General features: G+C 42.2%; 1 protein-coding gene across 1 annotated transcript in view; it reads left to right on the forward strand.

Moving 5' to 3' along the window:
• ALK (ALK receptor tyrosine kinase) overlaps window positions 1-26,932 on the forward strand; it is a 322,417-nt gene that overhangs the window by 263,192 nt on the left and 32,293 nt on the right. The window contains exons 10-15 of the mRNA XM_040611688.1: window positions 7,462-7,556; window positions 9,020-9,163; window positions 18,570-18,732; window positions 23,153-23,303; window positions 25,675-25,806; window positions 26,784-26,928. Of these exons, the coding sequence (XP_040467622.1) occupies window positions 7,462-7,556; window positions 9,020-9,163; window positions 18,570-18,732; window positions 23,153-23,303; window positions 25,675-25,806; window positions 26,784-26,928 (830 nt within the window). The remainder of the gene's footprint in view (window positions 1-7,461; window positions 7,557-9,019; window positions 9,164-18,569; window positions 18,733-23,152; window positions 23,304-25,674; window positions 25,807-26,783; window positions 26,929-26,932) is intronic.

The following is a 26,932-nucleotide window of genomic DNA, read 5'->3' on the forward strand; positions in this document are numbered from 1 at the left end:
GCTGAAAAAAATAATGCTTTAAGAAACAAACTTGAATTCTCTTGATTCCTGCTCCCTTGGTGAAGTTGAGGCCCGCCGTGTGGAACGGCTAAATGTTCTGTGGGTCCCTCTACCAGCTGGCTGGAGTTCCTGAAGTGGGCTCCACGTGAGCCAGCCCAGCCCAGCCGTGGTCTTTTAAGGCCTGTATTCTTTACTAAACCTGTCCTTTTCTTTAAAGATTTCACTGTAACTTCTGTAAGGGGAAGGTGGTAAAAATGGCAAGTGTTAATAGCAACCTGTCTAACCTCAGTACAATCTTCTGACAGAAGAATGTTGCATAGAAATATAAAAGGAATTAAATGTATCTACTGGTTAGAAAGCTTTCCTTGGCTTCCTATCTTCTTAAGTTTTTTAGCATTACAAAGTCTAAATTTGTAGCCAGTCTTAAGTAATACTGGCCAGATGGGGGAAGGAGGAGCGAAAGGAGAAGTTTGCTTGAGGTCTCTAAAAACTAAATTTTCAGTCCTAAGTAGGGGCACTGCCTTGTCACTGACAGCAAGACAAGGCCCTGTGTCCTTTTAGCAGTGCAGCACATTCATAAAATAAAACCCAATTTTCACCCAGTTGTGCTCAGAGAGCTTCAAAATAGTTTTCTTGCTGATCACCATCTCCTGAACACAGAATGAGGAGTTTTGTTATGTTGGAAGAGAAAAGTGTGACTTACCTGGAAGCCTAGGTATGGATGTCACCTTCCTGAGGAAGAAAGCAAAAAAGTCTACAGATCTAAGTTACCTCAGATGATATTCTGTTGCAACAAGTCAACATTCACGTCCAGATGACTGTACTGTCTTTCTTTAAACTGGCTTCTTTACCTATGCCAGTCTTGCTGGCTTGCTAGATTTTTATGAACTACACTGGTGCTCATCAGTTTTTCGTCTACATATCAAAGTGGGATTCCCTTTGAGTCCTCAGGAGTGAGATCCTTTGGTCTGTCTGGCTCCTTCAGCAGCTCTGATCTCAGTGGCAGCCAGAGCAGCTGGGGACCCTCTCACTCATGGCTGCAGGAAAGAGAGTAGTAAAAAGAAGTTTTCTCGTACGACTCTGCCGTACCACTGTGGCTAAGCGCTCTTCCTGTCTAATAATTTCTTCTTGCATTGCTCTGTCTCTCCCTCATACCTCTTGCAGGTTTTCTTTCTAATAAGTTTCTGGGCATCAGGTTTCCCATCAAGGAAGAAAAAGAAAAGAAAAGTTCTCAGCAACATTTTATACCCAGAGGCCTGTTTGTCTCCTGTTATTCCTGACCTTTCTTCCCATTCTGCTGTGAAGAAACAGGGACTCTCCATACAAGCTAGACACATGTCTCCCTACACATTACCACATATATATTAATTGGGCAATTCTACGCTCAGATCTCTTTATTCTTTCTTCTTATATCCGTCCAACAAGCCTAGCCTGTGTTGCTCTGATGTGGTCCCACATTACTTTGATAAAAACAGAGTGAGACTTTAATGCCCATATCGCTGCTTTTCTGCTCTGTAGCATTAACTTTGTCTGCTGCTGTCCTCCTTCTGAAATAGTTATTCTGCTGGTGGCTGTTCTGTGCATCTGAAAAAGGGGGTTTTGGTGACTGTGTGTACAGACTACCTGTGGCAGATTCTGTACGTGTATATATTCTGCATGGTTGCCTTTAATAACACCATTGAATCTCAGCCTTTATTACTAGCTATTAAGTAACTTCCTGCACGGCAATTCTGTCACTGTAACTGAGTTTGGTTAACATGCTTATATTTCTCTAAATAATCTCATTCCACCTAAGTATGTCTTTTATCCCAAATAGTAAGTATTCCTTTGTGAAGAGAGCTAACAATGCATCATTTGTAACAGAGACATTAATGGGAGCCTGAATGTAATAAGGGTTAGTGACCTGAAACTTCACTGTTCCGTAAGTGCCTCGGTCTCAAGCAGGTTCAGCCGTAATTATTTTAGCTAGGTAGAGAGAGAAATCAGTTTCATCAGAGGCAAAACATTACAAGTTATGAAATGGGATCTGTACGTACAGGCATGCTGTGATCGTGTCACTGCATGGGGGTTTGAGTACAGAGGAGATTAACGTTCAATCTTGGTTAATAATCCCTATCTTTATGATAAAAAGAAAAAAAAATAATGATTACGAGCCTTTCTAAAATAATGGCATGCAGACAGCTGCCTGAGTCTGGCTAATGGAAACCTGAAGTATCCGTTTAAGCCAGAGACAATATTTAGGTGGCATTCAAAATTGTTACTGAAGGGAGGGAGCTGCAGAATTTGCCCAGAATCAACTTTCTGAGGTCTTCAGTTCAAGGAGAATGGGTTTTATTTCCCTCTGAACAGAAGAGGATATAAGATATCCAAAAGCTAACACTTCTGTGCAATGAAGACTTAAGATGTAAGCACAACAGTTTGTCCTCGTGGAGGCAATACTAACATAACTATAGATATATTTTTCATATTTGTAGCTAAGTATTTCCCTCTGTAAATAAACCCAGATATTTTTTTGGGGGGGAACCAGTCTTCTGTTAGGATCAAGAAAATGTTAAGTAACCAAAAAAACCCAACTGAACAGAAAAGCCAGGGTGATGTGATGAAGCTCAAGTGCTGACCACACTGAAATAAACCCGAAGATCCTGAGGAATAGGGAAGATTGCAGCCCAGAGGTTTTGCCCTGTTTCTGTCAGATTTAACCGAGTTGAAATGTGCTTGGTCCTACCTTTCAAGGAACTGTTCCTCTGGATTCAAGTTTCACAGGTTTGGCCAAAGAAACAAAACAAAAGAAGCTTGTTTGTTATGTCTTTGGTGCCATTTCTTATCTGCGACTCTGAAATATTTGATCAGTAGTCACCCTTGAGTGGTTTTTGAATTTATGTAAAACTTATATCTTTCAGACAGCCGAGCTGATGTTCCCCAACGGGGAGATTTGAATTAGGTTTTTTGGTTTTTATCCACCTGGTACAGCATTTCCCATCTGCCTCAAACAGGGTTGTGTTTTGTTTGTTTGTTTTTTAAAAAAAAGCCTTTGTATGAGTTGCATTTGCAGCTCAGCTGACACTCAACTCTGCGGGATGTAACTTGTGCTTCCCAATTGTCACACATCTAAGGAACTTTTTCTAGCTGTGCTCCTGGGGCCAAGTAGGGCAAAGCAGTCAAGTAGGACAGATAAGTAATTTCCGTCAGTTCTCAAGTAATGATTTTTCTAATATCCAAGCCGTTAAAGACTTCTGTAGCAGCCGTATTTTCATTTCTTTGAAGAAGCGTAGCTTACACACACAGACTTATCTGATGAGGATTTGGATTCCATGTGGGGAAGTTGCTGGGAGATTTTAAGCAGCAAAGTCATGACAAACAAGCTTGCCAGCACTGATCTTCCTGCTCCTGTATAATTGCCTTCAGGAATACTCTTTCATGGCTATCCACTACAATGTCTGTGTTTGCAGTGAATTTATCTACATGCTGCTGTGGACCAGTATCTGTGTGGGTAGGTGCCAGCTGAAGTACTGTGTGCGCAGTCAGTATACCCCTCTTTGATCTGTGCAAAAATATCCGTGACACGTTGTCACCTCCAGCATTACACTGAGTCACTGCAATAACAGACGCTTCTGGTGTTTCAGTATCAGCTTCCACCAAAGTCAAAGGAAGTTGTTTCATTGATTTCAGGGATCAAACAGAAAGAAATAAAAGGAGGGGGCAAGGGAACAAGATTGTCTGTGGGGGTTTTTTCGTTTCACTGATGTGTGACATTTCCATCTTCAGTTTTGATTAAATTTCCCTTAATTAGCCCGTTAAGCTAAAACCACCAAAGCTAATGATTGAAATGTTGGTTAACTGATGATCTTGTTTCATTGGAATTTGAAAGACATCACATTTCTAAATTAATAGTGGCATTAAACTGGAAAAGAGAAAAAGATGAACTATTTGTTGCAGAAATGCTGGTCTCAAGAGAAGGCTTGTACTGAAACTGCATTCATGTTAGAAAAAAAAATAATTAGATTGATAGGCAACCAGAGCAGCACTGATGGTCCTAACAGCGTTTAACATTCACATGATTTTTGTATTTTGGAGCCATTTCTGTCATTTTTTTCATCCCTACTGAAGTTCAGGAAACTTCTCAAGTCTTCAGGTCCCAGTGCTCCTGCAGGTGAAATCAGTGAGGCTGTCTCTTGACTGGAACGAACTGTCATAAAAGCAAAGACCAACCTATTGCATTCTTATATTGGCATGTTAGACGGCACTCCCTTCAGTGATGGAAATAGTGGTTTGCATCATGCCTTCCTGTTCTTAGGGGCTGAACATTTGGTAATTATCATAACAACCCTTTATTGTCTGAAGAGGCATGACATGAACGGCGCACCAAGGGATAACACCTTGGGCCCTGAAGCCTAGGTTCTGCCAAGGAAAATTACCTGAACCTATATTCAGAAGTATTTAGCTGCCTGCAGGCATAAAGAAGGTACATAGTAGTCTTTGCAGAAGTGTCTGTCTCTTCTGTTATGCAAAAAAGAAGAGACAGATAGCTGAGCTAAAATCTGCAGAAATAGAGGGGAAAGCTGACGTGGAAATACTGCTTATTTGTCTTTGTAATTCGTTAGCATCACACAAACATACACATCAAAATGTCCACGTGTCTAAGCGGCATTTAGTGCACACCCCCAGGAAACAGGCCAAAGATCAAATGCATAAGAGACCCCGTTCCAGTGGTCCCTTCAATGCAGCACCAAGGCTCACTCTGTGCAGGGCATTGATTTTCAGACACAGCCAACTGAAAGATGTGGAGCTGAATCTGGTTCCACTTGACCTCTTCCTGGAGGTTGCAGCAGTGCACAAGGAGGGAGAAGCTGCTGCTGAGCTGCAGCCTGTAGTTTTCAGCCCAAGGTAGGTGCTGGTGCTCCGTAACGTAGCAGACTATGACCTGCAGTGGTTCAGGACCTGTTTCACATACAGGTCGGTCATCTCTGCTGCTGGCACAGTAACTTGCAGGAAAAAGTAGATCAGAACTGACTTTGTCCAACAGCTTTTGTTTAAAACTCACATGGCATGCCTGAAATTGAACAGCTTATGTTTATGCTAGAGCTTGTAATTTCATTTGAAGTGTTGTGGGATGTCAGCTGTGGAGCAAAGAGGGGGAGGAGGCAGGGGGAGGACAGCTGATGTTGTTGCAAGCCAGTTTAATATCCAAGGATTTTCTGTTCCTTCCAGTTCTCCTCTTCGACATTCCCACGATGGGTTTCAGGTATACCAGCTAAGAACCGTGAGGCTTCTGGCAATGCCAGGCTGCAGTTGCGCTTTGCAGGGATTGGGAAGGCAAAAAATACACTGTGTGTGACACATATTCTGTGACCTTCAGATTTGTTTGGATAGAGCTGCCACATTTTGAGCTGATAAAGACAGATCATTTAGCAAGAAAAATTATGTTTTGCTCTTTGGAGTTTCCTTTGATGCTAGGGATACTCTTCCCTCACCATATCCACTGTTCTTTGTGTCAATCACTTGCTTTTTCATAGCAGCTGCTCATTTCTTTAGAACATAAAAAGTCCATTTTAGAAAAGTCTCTCCATATGTCCAGTGCATGTCTCCAAAGGGTGAGACATTTCAGTATTGAAGCATCACTGCTTTGCTTTACCAGAAATAAAGGAGGAACACAGTAGCTACATCAACTCTTTTGTGTTGTGAACAGACTGTGTTCTGTTCTAAACCCTTTGCGCCTTTCAGGGGTTTCCAGGAGGTTTTTCCTGTTTGAAGTTTTTCTTTTGGTTGGGTCAGCTTTTCTGACTGTGTCCCCCTCTGTAGCTTAGCAAGAACACCAGTTGCTTCAGACGCTTCAATCCAGATATCCTCAAAAGGCACGTTTATCCCTGGGATCTGTTTTAGCTTATGCCAAGCCTCACTGTCATCTCTGGTGGTGAAAGCTGCACTGTGTTTGAGAACAACATGGAAGCTGGTTACATGTGTTGACAGAGGCAGGAGGCTCAGACAAAACCCTCACTCAAAGCACAGGAACATGCTATCCCAAGTAGATACACATATGAGCAGAGAAGCTTCACTTGAATTTTGTTTTGTGATGGTTTGCTAAGGAGAGGTGGATTTTAAAAACTGTAGGAGGCAACAAGACTAATGTAAGAGTACTGGTAGCAGACAAAAAAGCTGAGACCCAGTACTAAGGATAAAGAACTAGAGTCTGTGGGAATAAAAATATTCTGCTGGTGTTTAGATTCTTGCTGCAGTAAAAGGACAGAATTTCTACAGCCTTTCAAAATAAATAGGGCTGCTCCTCAATAATACTTTGTTATCAGTTTCTCATCTAAACTGGAACACCTGCAAGAATCCACATTCTGGCTAAGCAGATCTAAAAGACAGAGCAGGAACCATCAGCAATAGATCTCCATGAGAGACCCATGAATGGCTTAACTTCTGCTGGTGTAAAACATCAAGATGCAAGAGAACGAGGTTTAAATAATATTACATATTCTGTTGCAGCTTGTTCTTACAGCATATAATAGTTTCATGTTTTTATAGTCTTGATGCAACCTCTCAGCATTGTATCTGACTTCTGGGCCATGCTCGGCTGCTTTTAGAAATTGTCCTCCTCCCTAAGCAGAGTATTACGACATTACGTGGCAGATATGCACTGGGAGAACGTGAACTTGCTAAGCTAAGAGAAAATCTAAGTCCGTGAGCGCCCTAAATGAATGCACGGTCAATATACTATCAGATTTGAAGTATTTGGTTATGGGTTATTTTTGCTCTTCCTGTTGACTGGTAATATCACTGAGGGTGAATTTACAGGGATCTTTTTTTCTGGTAATGTAGGAGTAGCAGAACTTCCCGGCAAAAGCCAGCTGAGAGTGTGGCAGTGATTTAAGGCAAACCTGCTCAGCTTCCACAAGGAGATAATGAGTTCTGCTCTTCCTATGGACTACCCCGTGTCATTTCCTCTCTTTTGTGACTGCCAGGTCTGTTAGATACCCTTTGCTTCCTAGGGAGTGGATCAGCACCAAGTACTTTCTAAATTAGTTTCAGCCTTTGATTGCCAGCTCCTTTTAGAAACTCCAGGTGACTTTGGGAGCCCCAGCCTACTTATTTTTCTTAACACTTTAGGGTGTAAATCACTTGTGAGAATAAAATCGTTTAGGTGTCTGATTTTTTGTGTGCCAGAAGCCAGGGGACTTCATTTTCTGTCCTGATACACCACACACACCTCCACATGCAGATTTGCACATATGCCTCTGGAAGCACCAGAGGCTGCGTTGCTTTTTCTGTCTACCCATATTCGTGTACAACTTCCCTCTTAGGATCACTCTGTCAATTTAACTTTTTTTTTTTTTTTTTTTTTTTTTTGGGGGGGGTGGGGGGGGAAGCTTCCTCCCGCATTCTAAAACGGCTTTAATTGCAAGGAGCTCTGAGTTTCATCCCTTTAACGGAATTTTATCCCTATTCTTCCCATCTGTGCAGGTTTTGGTTTCAGATCGTCGCTTCATGGGAAGAAGGATCTGATGCCATTATTGCTTTTGACAATGTCTCTCTTAGTCTGGACTGTTATTTAACAAGTAAGTTTTCCTTTTGTCTGCAAGTGACTTGTCTTTTATTTGCCATGTAATTGAAATTTGGAAAGGGGTTGAAACTGTGGGGAAGGGATTCAGGGTTGTTATCTTCAAAAGACTTTTGAAATTTAAAGGTGTGTTTCAGAAATAACTGTGCTTCGATGGAGGAGGCCTTTCAGATGCACACCTTATTAGTGGAGCTGACCAGTGAATGGGTCCCGAATTTGGCAGTAAATGGGTTGTGAGACATATGGTGTGGGAGAATCGGCTTCCAGCTGAGACAGAAGCATCACCTATCCACCCAGGCTGATGCAGAAGCCAGTCTGTGATTATAGAGTTCCACATGACCTGGTGGGCTGTGTGACAGTTATCAAAATGAATGACAGTGGGACTCTGGCTAGGAAAAGACAGGCATCCTGTGACTGACACTAACTTTGCCATAACATTGGGCACATCACTCCAGAAAATTAGGACAAGATTATGTTATTTGGACTGACATGCATTTAAGTCTGAATCAGAAACTAGGATCTTCGCTCTCTTCTACTCCTGGGAAAAATTTGAATTCTGATCCAGACTTTGTGATTGACTGGCCTCTAGAATATGCCCAGTCTGTACCTCTGCTGCCAGATTCCACCGCAGTTAGATTGTTATTGAACATTTGTGTCTGGCTCATCCTTCATAATCTCATGCATAGTGAGTTGCTTAATTTGTAAATGTGTTCGATGATCTATCTCACTCTATACCTCAGACCAACAACTTACATGAGGACTAGAGGATTGCTGCTCTGAACATGCGGAACTTCTACCTTGTGTTAGCGGTAGAACTTCAGTGTATTCTTTCATCTCTTAAGCTTGAAGCTACAACCTCTGTAGCTTGGTTCAGACTGAAAATCTCTAAGCCACTTCCTCATCCGACAGCAGTCGGAATGTTTCATCTGCTTTGTGTTATGTTTATTTGCGTTGGCTGGGGTATGAAGCTTTCCGTTTACGCAGTAATACCCCTTGTGTAGTTATGCACCCCTTTCTGTGCATAACTTCAACGTACCTCAGGTTCCAATATTCTAAAGAGATCTTAAAATTAGGCTGTAATTAAAAAAGATTGCACATACTTTTGCTGGCTAAAAGATAAACTTCCAAACAGTTGCTAAATTATTATTTAATTTAATAAAATATTTTTAATTTATTTTTTATATATAATGAAAAATAATAAAACATTTCTGCTTTGTGCCTTCATTCAGTTGCTGTTTTGTTCCACCACTCATTCCTGCTTATTTTCCTTTTGTCACTGCTCCCTTAACAGCAATGGAAAGTCAATCTGCCCTTTCTTTTGAATAGTGTTATATCCTGTGGCTGCAGGCTCTTATTCTCAGCAGAGAAGTGTGCAGCCCTTAATTTTAGCTTCAGTTTTGGATTACATACTGACTCAGCCACCCTCAGTGATAAACCGGTCTCTGACTTCTTGTTTTCTAGTCAGTGGAGAGAAGACACCTCGAGGTACCACTCCAGACTCAAGCAATTTGCTCACCAGTAGAGGTGTCCAGAAGAAGTTTGGATGGGAACAAAAGCTTCTGGGAAATCTCCAGCTCAACACTGCCCCCGTTTCTGGTCCAGCAGGTAATTATCTGGTCTGAGAAGCATTTTCAGACAGCAGAGATTTCCAGCTAGTACAGATTTCAGTGAGATGAGGCTAAATGCAGTATGATTCCTTTATTATTATTTTTTTTTACCAAAGCCTTTGTTCAGAGCTTTTGCCAAGTCCCTTACAAACAAAACAAGCTCTAGAAAGGAATTACCTTTAGCTGTTAGCAGTAACTGGGATTTTGATTGCAAGCTGGTGAAAGAAAGAACCAGAGGGAGCCTCTTCTTGAAGTAAAAAGTGTTTTTAAACTATAAGATGGGATGGTTTGGTGTCACGGTCATATAGAAATAGGCAGGAGTCAAAGCAAAATGTCCTAAATGACTGAGTCCAGCATGTGGTAACCTGAACACCCATCTCTGGTTAATATAAGCTCACTTTGAAATAGCATAGCTTTGCTTTTTCAGTAATATTTTTATTGCCCATTTTGAAAGAGTACAGCATTCATCTTTGTTTTAAAAACATGATTTTAATTAGAGATTTCAGTCTTGGGATGAAAATTCAAGGCAATTCCTGTGGTATCTAAGCCAGCTTGCCTAATTTCTGGGCTTGATCTTCTGTTCTGTTCATGGTCTGTCTAAAATTGTCTCTAGCTCTTGAGGTTTGAAATCACTCCTAAAGTAATTTTCTCCCCTTTGTGCCCTTGGTGTACACAGGGCATAAATCAGAGAAGCTAAGCAGCGGCTTCTTGCAGTGGGAAGTCATTGCATTTCTGAGGGTCTCCACAGCACCAAATCACCTTTTTCTTTTGTGTTGCTGAGTCTCTGCTCTCAGTAAACACTGCAGATGTTTGTTCCCTGGGCTGTGCATTTTACCCAGCTTTAATCTTGTTTCTTTCTGCATTCTGTAATGCATTTAAGAAACCTCAGGCTGAGTCTGTCAAGGTCTTTACTTTGATGGCCATGTATTTACTGTTGTGCGAGTGAACCAGCAGCATCAGCACCACCATGAAGTCCCAAAGACTGCATTGACCAATATGAGCTCAGCCAAAAGTAATTACAGCTAATGTGATCTTTGGCTCCTGTGATGGATCACACGCTATAATATTTCCTTCTTAAGAAATCATATTAAAACAAAAAAACTATGTTCCTGTAGCTGAGGAAACAACAGGATAATAAAATGCCCTCCCCAGGTCCCCAAGCCAGCTATGCCTACGCAGCAGGAAGCACAGATTGGAAGCCAGGTACCGCTTTGTTTAGATGACAGAAAATCCAAAGAAGCTCCATTGCTTTCCAGGGTATGGGCCTCAATTTGCTCCTCTGTAACCGAAAACAACCTCTTACATGCACCTGCTTCTTTTACCTGTGCTTGGAAATCCATTGTCAGCAGAAGCAATAGTCATCTCTAGCAACCTCCCCACCCTCTCTGTTCTTAGGCCCTGCGCCCAGCTTTGTCATTGCTTATCATGGCTTGGCATGCCTCCAGGGTGTGTACACTGAAGGTTCAAAACATGCAATGCAGCCACTCTAAGAAAGATCCTAAAGCTTCCAGAAATCTGTTAACTGCTGTCATGTGTCACACATGGGACAATGAACACGCTGTGTAGAATTAAGACCCCAAACTACTACAAGTATGGTGGTGGTGCCCTCTCAGGTTTCTTGATGATAACCAGGACCAGCACAGAAAAATTCTTGTAGGTTTCAAGTCACACGGTTACGTGCAGTGCAAGGTGGCCATTAAATAGGTGATCACAGAGCAATGCAAATGCTTTCCTTTTTTCATTAATTGATTACATGTTACTTGCTGAAATGCCAGCTTTTTGCTGAAAGGTTGCAGGTGAAACTTGATTCTAGAAGAAGCCTGTAAAAAAGTTGTAAGAAAGCTTGTGTATACCAGAAGATCAAAGCATCTTTAGCAGAACTGGGAGTTTTGATTGAAATGTTGAAATCCATACAAAAGGCTGTGTGGTGTTTATTTTGATGTAAACCAAGCTTACTTCAGGTTGGTTTTTAAATTGATTAGGTATTAGTTTAAGTAAAACTGAAAGCCACTCAAGCCATAGCATCTCCCTGCAGGGAGTTTAACTTCCAAGTAAAAAGCCAATTTATATCAAACCAATGCAATTTTCTTTTATAGACCAAGGCTAGAATATGGGAAATTCAGGCATATAAAGATACAGTGAGCAATAATGAGGAACTCTAGGTAAACAAATTACTATCATGGAAACTGGAGGAGACAAAATAGGATTCTCAGTAGGCAAAAGGAGATAACAAGACACAGAGCAATCAAGCTTTAATTAAAGATTTCTTGTGCTTCTGAATAGGCTGTAAATACCACGAGGATAGCCTTTCTTTTGATGTTTCAGCTTCTTGTCTGTCCTGACAACTTACACGTGTCAGGGCACAAGGTGCAATAATGATATGTTGTGAAATGTACAAAAACATTAACCTTTTTTCCCCTTAAATCTTGCATTGTTTGGTCCCATCTGATCTGCATATCCACCAGCCATTGTGCAGCCATGATTTCTTGCATGGAAACTCTCATCAAATCATTTACTCATCCAGACTGGATTACTGTTTTCCTTCAGCTCCGGTCTCTTCCCCACAACACTTAGTGGTTGCACAGATTTTGTCTTTTGCATCAGGGCGAGTTCTCTTATGAGTACTTACATGGCTGTTTCTCGGAAGAACTCTGAGTCACATTAGTTAATCAGATGAAGGAGCTGAAAGGAACAGCAGAGCGAGTACTAAGTAAAAGAAAATTACATTTGGTTGCTCTTTGTGTGCAATTATACTAACTGAACTGTTGGCATAATGCAATAAAGGTATTTGCAGAATTGTATTTTTATATTAACCATCAATTAACACAGCGAGTAACAGCTCAGTGCCCTCCCCCCAACAAAAGTAGCATCGTGAACAGTGATAGAAAACGTTCAGAGACAGATGGTGGGATCTCAGGTTATACAGGCATTAATTTCTTTATTGCAGTGTTTACACTTGCTGTCTCTGTAGGATTGGAGATAGTAAAGGTGCAGTACTCAAAATCAACATACAACTAGATCCCAACATAGCAATGTTGAATGGGCATAACTGTTCTCCAGAGTTCATTATACAATTGAAATAAACAGGGTGATTCACACATTTTAGACCAACATTTTAAAGCTGCCCACTCTTACGAATGGCAATTTAAATTATGCAGAAACTCCTATAAATCTCAGGAAAGGTTTTGAAATAATTTTGCCACCTCTACCCATCTTGGTCTTTGTTATCTTACATGCTACTATCCTTTGTAATTGTAAACAAATAAATTCCAAAAAGTTAGTAGCATGTCTCACTTAACGCCCTTTATGGAAGACTCCTGCTATCTCTTTAAGTGAAATGTAAAAGAGAAAATAAATTTGTTTTCTTCGTGCTGCTTTGTGAGTTTCTGGTTCCAGAAGGTAGCAAGAAACAAGCCATTCTCGTTGCTGTTCAAAGTCAGCAACGCCCTTGCCCTGTTGTGCTGACCACAGATAATTTCCCACAAGGATAGCCCATAGTGTTCCCTTTACACGGACGCTTCAGAAAAATCTAAAGCTTTGAGTATTTCTTTGAAATGATACTCAGGATCGATCTGGCATACGTTTGTCATCACTGCAGTGATGCCTCTCTCGTTGAATTGAGAAACATGGCCGAGTCTTCCATTGCCACCCTCGTTTAGAAAACAAAAAGAGGTAGAAACAGCAACTCCATAAACAGCTGAAAAGCTGGCCTCGTCCTAGGCTACCCATACCTGAGTAACTGCTGCTGGTCTTGCTGGCAAGACTCACTGATTTCTGTCATCGTTTTATATCCCATTAATACCATTGTGTAGACACATTTAACAGTTCGGGGGCTGCGATTGTGAGCACAACCTAGTTCTGCCATTTACCATCATCTTTCAAACCCCCTCCCCGCCCCATTAATCTCTGGCAAACTTAATCCCGGAAAAGCTAATAAACTCAAATTACTGCTCACAGGACACAAACAACAGTACCCAAAGCAAAATTGAAAGGTTTTTCCTGCCTTACATCACTGAACATTTTTCTTCTATGTGCTTGTAGTACATTTTGCCTACAGACTTTCAGCACAGACCAACCCTGGAGTTACTGTAATGTGTAACTGAGATTGCTCATCCACCGAGTAAAGGGTATATCCCGGCACACAACCGGGGCGCCAGGGGCAGCCAAATGTCCATGAAGATTAAGATGGGCAGTTTCCTGTAAGCCTCGGATTTCCCATATTGGCCAAATATCGTAAGGGAGTTTGTGAATGTTTTTGCAAATAAATGAAGCAAGTTTTCTGCTTGTTCATGGCATCAAGTTTGATGACATCTGCCTTAGAGGAAGAAGTAAAATGAACTTCCCTGAGGGACAACCAACAGAATTAATTGCTTTCAAAAATTTAGCTTCTGGGGTTCTTATGACCCTGAAGCATGAGACCTTGTAGCTCACGTTAATGGTATTTTTACTCTGTTTGAAGTAGGAGTAACCTCTTAGTCTGAATAGAGGTTGTGGCAGCGAATTCCAAAAACTGCCTACACATTGTTTTAAAGCACTGATGCATTTCTTTACTGCATTACTTACTCTAGGTTCCAAAATAAGCCAAGTACCATGGTGCTTGGTTGGTAATTTTCTCAAATCACAGTGAAGTTTTGGTTTGGAATGAGTTGAACCTCGGTTCAAACCAGCTTAGTTTAACAAATGCCAGTTAATACATTTAAGCCCGTGAGGTATAGCTGAAATGCCTATGTCTGTTTTGTAGTACGGAGTTTATGTGCTGTGTGTGCCAGTGAAATTGCTTTCTACATTAGAAGAACAAATGTGCTTTAGGCTTTGCTGTACTGTTTTCTCTTCATTGCTGCTGCCCATTATTTGCAGCAGTGCCTGCAGCAGTGCCTCCTTGGGCTGCAAGTGGTAGCAGAGCTTCAAATGAATTAGTCATTTTAAGTCTTGTGGGGTTTTGTTTTTTTTGTTTTCCAAGAGCAGGACATCACTCCCCTCTGCTGTGGCTGAAATCCAGTGCCTTGATTGCTGTGCATTTTATGTACCTAGGCAAGCTGTGTGAAAACTAGAATTTCTGCTGTGCAAAAAGTTGAATTTCTGCTGTGCAAAAGAAAATGAGCACAAGTGATGGAGTGTGTAAATATATCAGAAAATGTAATTCAGAAAGGAAAGTTTGGAAGAACGATTTTTTTAAAATCCATTTTAATAGAGTCAAAATGGCTTTTCTTGCAAAATGTTGTTGCTGGGACCTTAGCAATGTGCCGGAGAGATTGCTAGGGAGCTTGAGGAGGGCAGGTGTGTGGGTGAACAGGCAGAACAGCAAATGTTTCCTCTGCCGTGTTTCTTGTGAAAGGGGATTCTGTCAAATGGACTGATGTATAAATCAGTCACTGAAATGAAGTACCCCAATTCTGAATCTATGTGTAATCTTCACTTCTTTTCTTTCTCCCCCACCTTAAACAGGAATTTCCAGTTTTTAAACCCAGTTAGCATCTTGCCACTGCCAATGACAGGATATATAGGGACTCTACATGTAACTACCTGTTTGTTTTCACCATGGGAATGCTCAGCTGCTCCTGGAAAGTGGGCATCTGTAACTAGTGTGAAGTTGGGCAAATTTCCAAAATCTGCTAGTTATTTGGGAAGACTCAGGCTGCGGAGTCCTACTTTTTTCCCGTCATGTGAGTGTGAGGTGCTGGCAGCGTTAGCCTGTCGCACAGTGCAGCAGGAAGGAGAGGTGCCCCATGCAGTGTGCGACAGACCACCGTTGGCACCAATGGAAAAACCCTGTGCTTCTCACCTAGCTGCTTAAGGATTTTTGATTCAGTGCTGCTGCTTTAATCTTTGGAGATCAAAATAATGCTTCAAATTGAATTAAACTGCTGTGGCATGCAGCAACCTGCAGCAGTGCTCTCTCTGAGCTTATGAGACATGCCGCAGTCATTTCTAGAATCAGGAGAAAATAAATATTTTAGAGGGAGTGAGTGGTTATTCTTACTTTAAAAAAAAGAAATGGTGGGTTATCTAAGATGGACAGTACTCTGTTTTGTTACTGGGTTAGTGATTCAAGATTTTGGGCTGCTGTTACATCTGCAGATCGAGGATTGGCTTTGTGAAATGTTTAAGAGAGAAGAGAGAGGGAAGTGTGAGGGTTTTAGCATGTATCTAGAATTGTAACTAAGACCCATCTGTCCTAATTACACTGAAATGAGGGGCGACTTCTTCCCATGCCATATTCTGTCCCATTTAATTCAGCGACAAAGCTGTTGCATGTTGGACTGGCTTTCAGTATCACATATGAAAGTGCATATAAACAGGAGGAGGGCTTGTGCCAGTCAATGCAGCAGTGACAAATGAGGAGCTCCCACAACACCTGGCTGTAGGTTTTACTTCAGTCCTTGCTGGTTCAAATCAGTTGCAGTCTCCCCATGGACTTCGCCTGGGCCAGGCATCCTCCTGCAATGTGTTGGGCAAAGGCCACCAGCCAGTTCTGCCACTTGTGAAACACATTTTCTTCCATTCCTGTCTACCATCTACCTGCATAGAGCAAGTAATCACGTCTGCCGGCACTGACTGCAGAACCTGGGAGGCTTTACCTGCAATCTTGTGTATGCCACTTATCGATTACAGCAGGGCTGCTTTTGGAATGTAAGGTAGTACCTTCTGTGCTCTGTCGTCTCCAGGTTCCTTATGTCACACTCCCTGGTGTAACCTAGCTGTGGTTTTTCATTCCCTGTACTCTCACACTTTTAAAAGCCAGATTCTAAGAGTTTAGATGCACATCTACTAACCTTAAATTGCCAGCACTCTTTGCTCTTACCCTGATACTGCCCTTGCACTGGGAGTGAGCCCCCTCTAGCCTGTCCAAGAGGCAGAACATACAGAAGTTGTCCTGGTTGCTTCAGTTCCAAGTCTGAAAGCATGATGTTTGCAGCAGGAGGACATTTTGTCTTCCATTCCACCAGGGCATTGGGTTTTTAAGGAAACAGAGGGCTATTTAAAAGTATTTTAAAATAAGATATAGTTCATTGATCGCCTGTCCCTGGAACCCAGTGGGAGTCAAGAGCAGCCCGTTTCACATCCAGCAGTGCTGCGTTACATGTGTCATCGTCTAGAGACACTTTTGCTAAGGCCAGGTAAGCAGATACCTGAGGGCAAGATTTATTTAAAGGGAGTAAATTAGAAATTTAAAGCTTAATCATAGCAGCAGTATGCACAGGCTGTGGTCTCTCCTAGGTTTTATCACTTCCAGTTTTCCGTTTTGATTCTCTCACGTTTTGGGCTTATTGTCCCTGTGAAGGTCACCTGCTTCTACCTTTGGGAATGTTTGATGTTTCGCCAGAGACATCCAAATGGCTTCTTATTGTTCCAAACGAAGACACTTACCTGCCTGCTTTATAAAACATATGTTACAGTGCAGGTGGCTTAGCCCACTGGGATATTACAACGTTAAATCACTGTGATAGCTGACAGAATGAATCTCTCCTCTTCCATTTTGTGTGAGATTTTGCTTTGGTTTGGGGTGGGGTTTTTTGCAAGACTAAACATAAGTAACTTCTGGTGCAAGATTGTTGATATCGGAGCTGCTGAACCATTTTGCTTTCGGAGCTTTTAGACCTTGCTTTCGTAGGTGCTTTTCTCCTCTTACCTGTTGCTCTTGGGTTTTGGGGGATACATCAGAGGCAGAGAGAGGAGAATTCTTCCATTTGCTATCTACTAATTTTAAGACTTTATATTGCCACCCATTGCAGAAGGACAGGAGGAATAAGTACAAAAAAAATATATAAGTATCTATATAAAATAAGTAACGGTAGCAAAATCTCTAGAGGGCCCTTGCAGGGGAGCTTTGAGGAGGGGCGGCATAGATTTTGCAGTAAGAAGGAAGAGACTATTCTCTCAGCAGTACTTAGATTGGGAAGCTTTCCTAAAGTAGTAGTTTTGCATTGCTGCTTGGAACAGCCAAGACTGTATTAAAAAGTATTTTCAGAAATACCAGCCACTTTATTCCTTAAAGTCCTGCCAAATTTTTTGATCCATTTCAAGCATTGAATGTTTTTTATAAAAACGAATTGAGTTCAGCTTCAGGATTAGTTTGTGAAATAGTAGTTCAGACCTTGTGCCCAGCTAAACTAATGTGTTTCCTTGGATTTCTGGTGGCTGAACCCCTCCAGTAACAGCAATGGTAGAACTGCTAGCCTCTCTCATCCAGACACATGAAGAACACCATTTCTAGACCATATAGCCCTGAATTCCAAGAAGCAGATCAAGTTAATGCTGCATCTGAGCTAATTAGTATCATCGCTGAAAGAGTGCATGTATTGCGTTAGTGGAAGCTGCGGGCAAAAATGGTGTCCTTTGAGAAAGCCATAAGGAGGGCTGGCTGGCCCAACATCAGTTGTAGAAATAATGTTTTTAGATGTATTTCAAGTCTTTTGTCTTTAATGTCAGTAGGATTAAGTAACAGAGTTTGTTATATTGTATAGATTAGCTTGTTAATAAGTATGAATGATAAATCATGTAATGTGCACCCAAAATGCTTTGTCCATCTGGGTCTTAGTTTTGATTACACATGAAGTATTTCCTGATATACGAGCAAATATGTTAGGGTGGGTTTTACAACAGCATTGTGGTCTTGCAGCTGCGCTGGCCTTGATAACGGATTCTTAAGGGAAAAGGTGGCATTTTCAGCATCATGTATTCAAATTTAAAAATTAGATTTTTGAGGCACAAATTAGCAATGCCTTGTTCTAAAAATCTGTACAGGGCTATTACTTTCACTTGATGAGTATGGCTGTAATAGGGATGCATTGATTTACAGCCGCAGCTCTGGCCTCGAACATGCAGAGCTGAATTTTACAGGCCTCAGATAAGGTGTTTTGCCTGCTGAAGCTTAACTTGAACCTCTTGTAAGCAAATAATTATTCAAGATACAATTAGTTTATTTTAATGCTTTAATCACTGAGATGATGTTGCATTTACAGGGTTTTATCTAATTAACAGATACTTTCCAATATAAAATAAATTCAATAATCAAGTGTCTGTAGAAACTGAAAGGGCTAAAATGTACCAGCCTTGAGGTTATGAGTGTGCACTGTAACAGCCCGGGGAGCAGAGCCCAAAACTAGGTGATCTGTGATGCATTTTACTCTACTCTGTCATCTTTGCTTTTCTGAGCCTTAGAAAAAGTAAAGCTATGTTCACAGTTGTGATAGCTTTCAGGAGATGTAGGTGAAAAGCTATCAAATGCTGAGATACACAGCACTATGAGTCTTTTTTAAAAGACTCCTATGAGTATTCCTTCTCGCTAAAACCTCAAGGGCCAGGTTCTTCTCTTGGTCCAATGAGAGAGAGTGAATGAAGGGCAGGATAGCTACTTGATCTTTGGACATTGGGATCATGCTTTGTATATGTCCTCATTTCAGAGCACTGGTTATTCACAACATGTGGTGCCAGTGGACCCTACGGCCCCACACAGAGCCAATGCAACGATGCCTACAGGAACTCCAACCTCAGCGTGATTGTAGGAGCTGAAGGGATTCTCCAAGGCATTCAGATCTGGAGAGTACCAGCAACCAACACATACAGGTATGGGAACCGTCTCTGATTGTCATGATGTATCGTTGCATTTGAAACTTATCCAAGCTGCAGACACATGCTAGGTGTATTCAGAAGTTTGGCTGATATCTACTTGGGGTTTACTTCTCCTTGATCCTGTGGTTTCCAACCTTTCCAGTCTCAGATTTGTTGTCTGGAAGATGCGACTTTTTGGTGAAAGTGAAAAGAAAGAGAAGCAGCCATCTGAGGCAGACCAGTCTTCAGCCTAAATGGTTACAAGTTGGGAGAGCTCTATAAGTAGCTGAAAATCAAGTGTTTTGACCTCCCTAGGCCAAGGGGCGTACATATCCCATATGCCATCCACTGAATTCTGGGATCAGAATGAGTTTCTCTCACTCTTCACCTGGTATAGGAGGCACAATCATACGTCAGCATTTCTTATTGGACAGCCTGCATCAAGCTGTGTTCTGCATCCTGATGTTTTTGAATCTAGGCATGGTAAGTTGTGCCTGTAAGCCTGGCTCACCACTGTAGAATTGATTTTGGCAGCCAGCCACCTAAATGTTAGGCTCTGTGATACTGAGGGTTCTAATGCCTGTATCCCTCTGTGGAGTTATTTTCAAAGGGAGATGATCGGATACGGTTCAATGCTACTTAATCAGACTTTTACCGATCACTTTTTCTTTTTGCTCTTGCTGGGCAAAGAAGTACAGTCAAAGTTTAGGTCAGTGTATCCGAATGGTAACATAAAGCTATTACATACATCAGTCTGTAAGCAGAACTGTCTGTTTGAATCAATGACTGTCTCTAGTGGTTGTTTTTTATGCAATATTCCCTATTGAAACCAATGATGATATAATGAATTTCAAAGCAGAACATTCCACTGAAGGCTTCGAACAAATTTCAGTTAAAACTTACTAGCACCTTCTTTTTTTTTCTTTTTATCAAAAAAGAATATTAATATTGAGGATAGATGTCAGTCTCTAGCAGAAGTCTACTGCAAAGAAGTTTTGAGAAACCAGCTAAGCTAGACTAGGCGCAAGTTCTGCCCGAGTGCCTATTACCACAAGGATTGATGGTAATGAAAAAAGCATTAATGATGTTTTACTCGGCTATCAAAAATGAGTTGCCTGAGGTGAACAGAATTTTTCAGCACTGGCATTCAGTAAATATGGTTATAAAGTATAGCCCAAAAGAGAAGAGGCAATAAAGCTACAACATTGTCATTTCTTTAATATCACAGCCCATGAAGAGCCAGAATTCCAGTGCAACTGTAGGCTGATTTTTGCTACATGATACAAAACACAGGTCCTGCAGGGAGGAGCTGTCTATTTAAGTCCTGTAAATGACCTAACAGGCTTTTAGGTTCTGTATAGATAATAGATGGCTAATGTCATTGGTAACCTATATATAAATGGATGACATTCTGTTCTGCACCTCTTAAGGCAATAGTAGAGAATTCACAGCCTGGGGAAAGGAGGAGGCAATTGTGGGCTTAAATTAACTTGACATCTTCCTGATTCTGGCTGCTGAAGGGGCAGCAGAGTCCCCCTGTATAGCCTAGCCTTAGGAAAATGTCAAGTAGCGATGTAGCAATATCAATTCTAGGCTTCCCGGAGTCTGGACCCACTGCCTGTATTTAGCTCTTCCCCGCAGGCCTGCTGCACTGTGGGTCCTGTAAGTCAGCCTGATAGCCATCTCCAGTATGCCTGACCCAGAGATAAAACCTCCAGCTGGCTCTTCGGCTCTTAAGCTGTTGTTATGCCCTATCAGTGCACTTTGTGTAACGTAGAGCAGTGAGTTACATTCCTGGTAGTTGAATAGGGATATAGATAGTGTGAGCATGAGGCAGAATATGCATTATTAAAATGCAAAGACAGAAAGCTCAACTTTGCACAAAACTCTACGAGCACAAGCATACCACACCAACCCGTCTATGAAAGTCTGGGCAGGCTGCCACAGACTGTAGGCAACTTCATTTGAAGACTGGAGTCCTGCATGCTCCAGTGTTGATATGAACAAAATCATCTGGTTTTCTCCCACAGGACTGCACATTGTATAACAATAAAGTTAGGCAATATAAAAGAATATTTTTCTTTTCAGATTTCTTTATAAGCATTCAGAAGGTCTTGTCATCCTATATCTAGGCCTGTGATCATGTATGAGAGAAGTGAACTGTAATAAATTATGTGTTACCATCCATTATTTGAATTCTTCCATTTTCAGAGCAAGAATTGTTGGTCCGTTTTGCTGAGTGCCCCATTTGTTGTCACTTCCACTGTCCTCACTTTTCTCTGGTCCCTTCTTGTAAGGTAGCACAGGAACACAACACAGTGGAATGCAAGAAGGTGTCCTTCTAAGTTGGCCAGCCTAGGCACTGTATTTTCTTCTCAAAACTAGCTCCAGTATTTTCCATGACCTGTCTACCTAGAGGTGAATTTTTGTCCTCAGCCCCAGTTTGCCGATGCACTCTGCTCATCCTCATCCTTCCTGAAGACGCAGCTTTCTTTTTCAGTTCCTACAGGTATCATAGTAAAAGAGGAAGGCAGTCAAAGATATTCTGCATTCTGGTTGTATCTACTCAGAGTGGTCTGGATCTTTCTTGAGGGCAAATATGGTTAAATGGATTCCTTCTGTAAAAGAAACTTGTGCCCAAGGAGAGGGATATTGCCAACACTTGACAAGATAACCCACCTGTCTAAACAGTGACACCCATTTTGAATAGAGAATGACTGTCACCTGAATCTACTGGGTTTTCTTTGTCTGCAGCCTTTGAATGAGGCCAAAATGATTTCTTCTGAACTTCCTGACATCATTGCTTGTATGCAAAATCTGTTCATACACAGAAAAATATGGCCCCTAATTGCAGCCAATTAGCCCTGCCAGCTTGCTGTGCCTGATAGCGCACCTCATTAGCCATAGCAAAATTCTACAGCATATCAACTCGGTCTTCAGATTCACGCAGCATCTGTTCAGGGTAACCCAGTGCTGTGTCCACCTCTTTTTCTGCTGGCTCCGGTGCAGCCTTACTGAGGAGTGATCGCTTTGGTTATCAGCAGTGGCGTGAACATAACCGTGTCACGTTGTGAGGATCTAATGTGCTTTATGAGGCGCTCGATGCCCCATAGTTGCTTCGGCATCAGAACTGCTCCATGCTGGCCGCCTCAGTGCAGCGTTGCAAGGTGAGTTCCTCTTGCTGATCATGAAGGCAGGTTGCTGGCTGGAGGTGAGCTGGCTACCCAGCCTGTTCAGGGTGCTGACGCGCAGTGGGCACTGCTGGTTTGTTCTGCTCGTAGCCTGCTTGCATGCAGGGCTCTGCTGGGCAAAGATCAGCCAGGTGCTAGAGGAAAGGAGGAGTTAACACAGAGCACCTCTACTCTAACTGCTAGGAAGTGGGGAGGAAGTGTGTTCTCAGCGCGGCAGTCACTGTTTACATGCTCCAGGTTGAATTTTGCTCTCATGGAAATAGCTGCAAAACTGATAATGTCAGTGGAGAATCATCTGCTTATTTCAGACACAAATGGAGCTAGCTGTACCATCACTCACTTGCTCAGAAAGTTGAGTAACTCTGTCCTTTGTTGCAGCAGGGATGTGTGTTTTATCATGATTTTTATAAAGTGTTTTGAATCCTTTGATAAAAGCTGCTTCAAGTATGTAAATTGTTCACGTACTTAGGAAGGGAGAGGGAGGAGCTGAGCAATACAGTGGTACAGCCATCTTTGGGTACGTAACAACAGTAAGGACCTCTGAATCTTGATGGCTTGAAATAAGAGTCCCAGAGCCTTAACTGAGACCGCAGCAGCCTGTGTATGCAACCTAGCTGCCCCTGGTTGGAGACAGCAAGGTGTTCGTGGTGACTGTGAGTTTAACCAGAGGGCTTTTGCCTTCCTTGTTTACTGCAGGTAGTGTCATGTCCATCTATTCTTCTATATTCTGCTGGTCCTGGGAATAGGAGAGCTGTTTCCCATCTGGTCCGTGCTACCAGGACCAGTTATGCTGTCTGCTTTCTCAAATCTCCCCCTGTCAATCTCATGCTTAATGTTCTCTTTAACCATATGTGCTGTACTTACCGGTTCTTCTGTTCTTTCTCTTCCTTGCTGCAAACCTCTCAGGGGTATGCCTTCTGGGAAACAAGATGTGCTTCATATAGTAAAGTTTGAAACTACAGGGACTTGCTTACTCTGTCCTCAGTGAGTGTTTGCCCAAGAATCAACATGAAGGAAGCTGTTTTGTAGCAACCCAAGCTGACAGGTCCATGTAGAGCAGAGAACCTCAGTCTTCAAGCTTTGGGTTTGAATTTATTTAGTGTGTCAGGTCTTCAGGCCACGGCCCTGTGACACTCTGTACAGTTGAGGTGTGCAAAACTCTCAGTGCCCAGAAGTGGTTTGTGCTGCCTTCCTCCTGTCTGGGACAACTCAGGTGCCAGGATGTCATGTTCTTTTTCCTGCAGCATCTCAGGCTATGGAGCTGCTGGTGGGAAAGGAGGGAAGAACACCATGGTGCGGTCCCATGGCGTGTCTGTGCTGGGAATCTTTGACCTCCAGAAGGGCGATACGTTGTATATCTTGGTGGGACAGCAAGGAGAAGACGCTTGTCCTAGTGTAAGTGATTGGCCTTTCTGTCTTGCCTTAATCCCTTCTACAAATCCATGGAGTTTGTCTGTTTACGGAGGGGGTTGGGGTTTGTGGTTCAAGGTATAGGTACAGTTTTACTGGGAGGGCATGGGCGTGGGAAGGTGAAGTACCATGTCACTGTGCTCATCTCCTCTTCAATATTCAGGCCCCACTGATAACACACTGCAGGTTCCTGATTGAGCTGCATGTCTCGGAGCATCTGTGTGGGTTTTCAGGGAGGAAAGACAGCCTGCCTCCCTTTCCTCTGGAGATCGGTTTTCAAGGTTGACTGCACAAGGCTTTGCCTCTGCTCCACTGTGGAGCCCAGCCCTGCCATTACGCAGCACCCTGCGGCAATGCAGGCACTCACCTCACAGGGCCAGCTTGGTTATGCTCCGTAGGGGAAGGGGAGACACTGCTGCCTCAGTCCTGATTTTTGTGTCACTAACCAATTGTTGCTGCAAATGCCTTGACAGAAAGGTGCAAGCATTATCTGATGAAATTTCACCTGCAGGTTTGCGCTGGACATTTAAATGCTGGGCATTTCTCAGCTGTTAACAGCTGGCACCCCAGAGATGAGAGCTTGGCAGTCTGCTACGGCAGAGAAAGGTTGAAGGATATAGACAATAGAGAGGGGTTCTCAAGGATGGGTGCTGAAGTAAATAATGCTAAAACTGGAATTATACTTATCTACAAACAAACCATTAATATGAAGCCTCTTTGAAATGAGAAATGCCCTAACTCAAACTTCCATCTAACGCCTATAACTAGGACATTCCAGCTGAGTGTAATATATGGGCTCATTAAATTGCAGGCCACTGTAATCTTAGTGAGAATTTATTGAGTGCTAATGTAATTCTTTCATTGAGGCAAAGAGATTGCATTGACTTGTAGAAGGGACTTTTACTAGATTGGATTGTAATCAGTTATGTCTTTGCCATGAAGGATTATTTTTTTTTTTAATTCAATTGTAATCTAGTGCTTCCTTTGGGTCATTGACTTTGTCATTTTATTAATCATCCCCACCCAAATCCAAATCAATTAAGGAGAGGGAAAACGAGGGACAGAATTGTCTGGTTCCATAGGCAGGTGTGCACACACCAAATGGATGTCATTCATTCTGTGGTGCAACCTAAACACATTTTGTGGTCGACAGAATAATTTGTAATTTGAAGATGCTTTTATCAGGTTCCTCTTCCAAAATAAAACACATACATGAAAGCAGAAGAAAGTAGAAAGTCAATCCTACTGTAATAACTGTTAGTACATTTTTCCCTTAAGGTGTTGTTGACTTAGTGAGTTTGGTGTGCATAATAAGAGAGTGTTACTGAGATGAAATGTATAAAGCAAAATAAACTGGAAGCAGCGCTTGTAGCTTACAGATACTCACAGCAGAGTCCTGCCTGTCATGCGTTTTAGTGCTCGTTTAAAATCAAAGCGAGTTACCTCTTTTAGGTCATAGTTCAGAAGTACTTATAAATGGTGGTTTAATGCTGTGTTTGAAATCAGTGAATTCAGTGATTTGCCTAATACAGAAATTCATTACATTTGGTGCTAGTTGGTAGAGGGGATAAAAATGCTAATTAGGAAATATGGAGCCTTTTTTGTGAGGTATTTTCTATAACATCAGGTAAATTCTGCAGTCAAAGGTGGGATTGCAGCTGGTTTGGTAGGCTTTGAACTAGCTAGCACTGGTAATTACAGTAAAATTGCTCCTACAGCGTAAGCATCAGATCAATGTCAAAACCTGCTTGGAATCTAGATAAATATTAGGTGGCTAGTCTACACCGAGTTCATTGCTGCTGTCTGTGCCGTGACTGCCTAGGTTAAACGTAGCTCTGGTACATCTATGTGAGCCGCAAATAACACCTTAGTTCAGGACAGATGCACATTAGCTGCTTGGCCCCAGCCCATGGGGCACTGGAAGAGGAGTACAGAAACCTGGGTTCTCTCTGTGTCTCTGCCATTTGGCTGTTGCATGGCACGGGGCAAGTGACATCATGGCTGAGTTACTCCCTTCCTCCACTTGTGAAATACAGCTAGTTAATGCTGGGAAGTATTTGCAGTAAATCCTGCTACATCTTGTGTGTTAAAAGTTTATGGAGCTGTTTTACGTCGTAATAGGTATCAGCACTGAGCTTGCTTCAAAATAATTCTGTTAGATTGGCAGCAAATTCTTCTGATGATGTTTGAAGCACAAAGCAAGAAAGCATTCCCTTGCTTCTGCTTATGTGGTTTCACTGGAGGACAGTTTATGGGGGTGTGCACGTGTGTGTGTGTGAAGGGTCCAGGAGGCCTGTGTGAGTACAAGGATGTGGAGAATTCTCACCAGATTTCAAACCTGGTCTTCTTTTTGCAGACTAATGATGTTATACAGAAAGTCTGCATTGGAGAGAACAATGTGATTGAAGAAGAGATACGTGTGAACAGAAGCGTCAATGAATGGGCAGGAGGAGGTGGAGGCGGGGGAGGTGCAACTTACGTATTTAAGGTATGGAAACATAGTCCCTGTGCACCTTCAGTGTGAACACATCCTGCCTCTAGTATGGCAGCCTGAAATACCCGAGAACCCTTTATACACCTCTCGGGAAGGGTCCATAAAGCGAGCTCCAGGTATCCTTCATTACCAGCTGGTAGCTGCAGTGGGCTGACTTGGCCCTTCACATTTCTTAGGACTGCTACGTGGTATGGCCACACTTGCTTCGGTGGCTTAGAGTTTCCTTTGCAAACATAATAGTTTGAATTGGATTTTGCAGTTTGAAGCATAATTTGAATGCAGATGTAACAGTTTGAACTGAGTTTTGCAGTTTGAAGCGTAATTCCGCAGCAAAGGGTAAATTCCACAGGACTTTATTCCAATCTATCATTGCAGAACATTAGACTTCAGCTACACATTTGGCCTGTGTGGTGCAATGACAAGAGGAGTCGAGGACAGCCTGTATGTTTTCTGTTGGCCACTCTGTAGCTAGGGCCTACTGATCTTTTCTGTCATGTTCTACCTGAGACAGTACTCATTCCGAGCACCGGTTTCAGATGTTAACAATATGTTTAGATCACCCAGCTTCTACATAATTATACATAACTCTACATGCTCAGACAGTTTCCAGTGTAGCAGTCCTTTCCCAGTGAAGGCACAATACTGCACTATACAGAGCAGTGCTCCTTAACTGTTTCATTTGGTGAAAGTCATCACACGGTAACAGTACGAGGTTTCTAAGATCCATCAGCACCGTAGGTACAATTCATAGAGCTGCTGATGCCACTGTTCTCCATTGCATAACTCGGCAGGACTTGTGCTATTCATTAATCTTTTGGATGTGGGTGCATAAATAATGCAGTTGTAATTTGTAGTGCTCAGCAGTCCTAGATGCCTGCTTAGGGCAACGTTCAGCAGCTAGCATGTGGTTGAACTTCCACTTGCATGTCTGACTCAGTTTGAACACCACCTTTATTTCTGAATTTGTTAAGATGGAGAATGGAGAACCAGTCCCCTTGATAATTGCAGCAGGAGGTGGTGGCAGGGCCTACAGGGCCAAAACAGACACATTCCATCCAGAAAGACTGGAGAATGATTCCTCTATTCCAGGGTTGAATGGAAATTCAGGAGCTGCAGGTAA

The sequence above is a fragment of the Falco naumanni genome, chromosome 12 (assembly GCF_017639655.2).
Source record: "Falco naumanni isolate bFalNau1 chromosome 12, bFalNau1.pat, whole genome shotgun sequence".
NCBI classification, from domain to species: Eukaryota; Metazoa; Chordata; class Aves; order Falconiformes; family Falconidae; genus Falco; species Falco naumanni.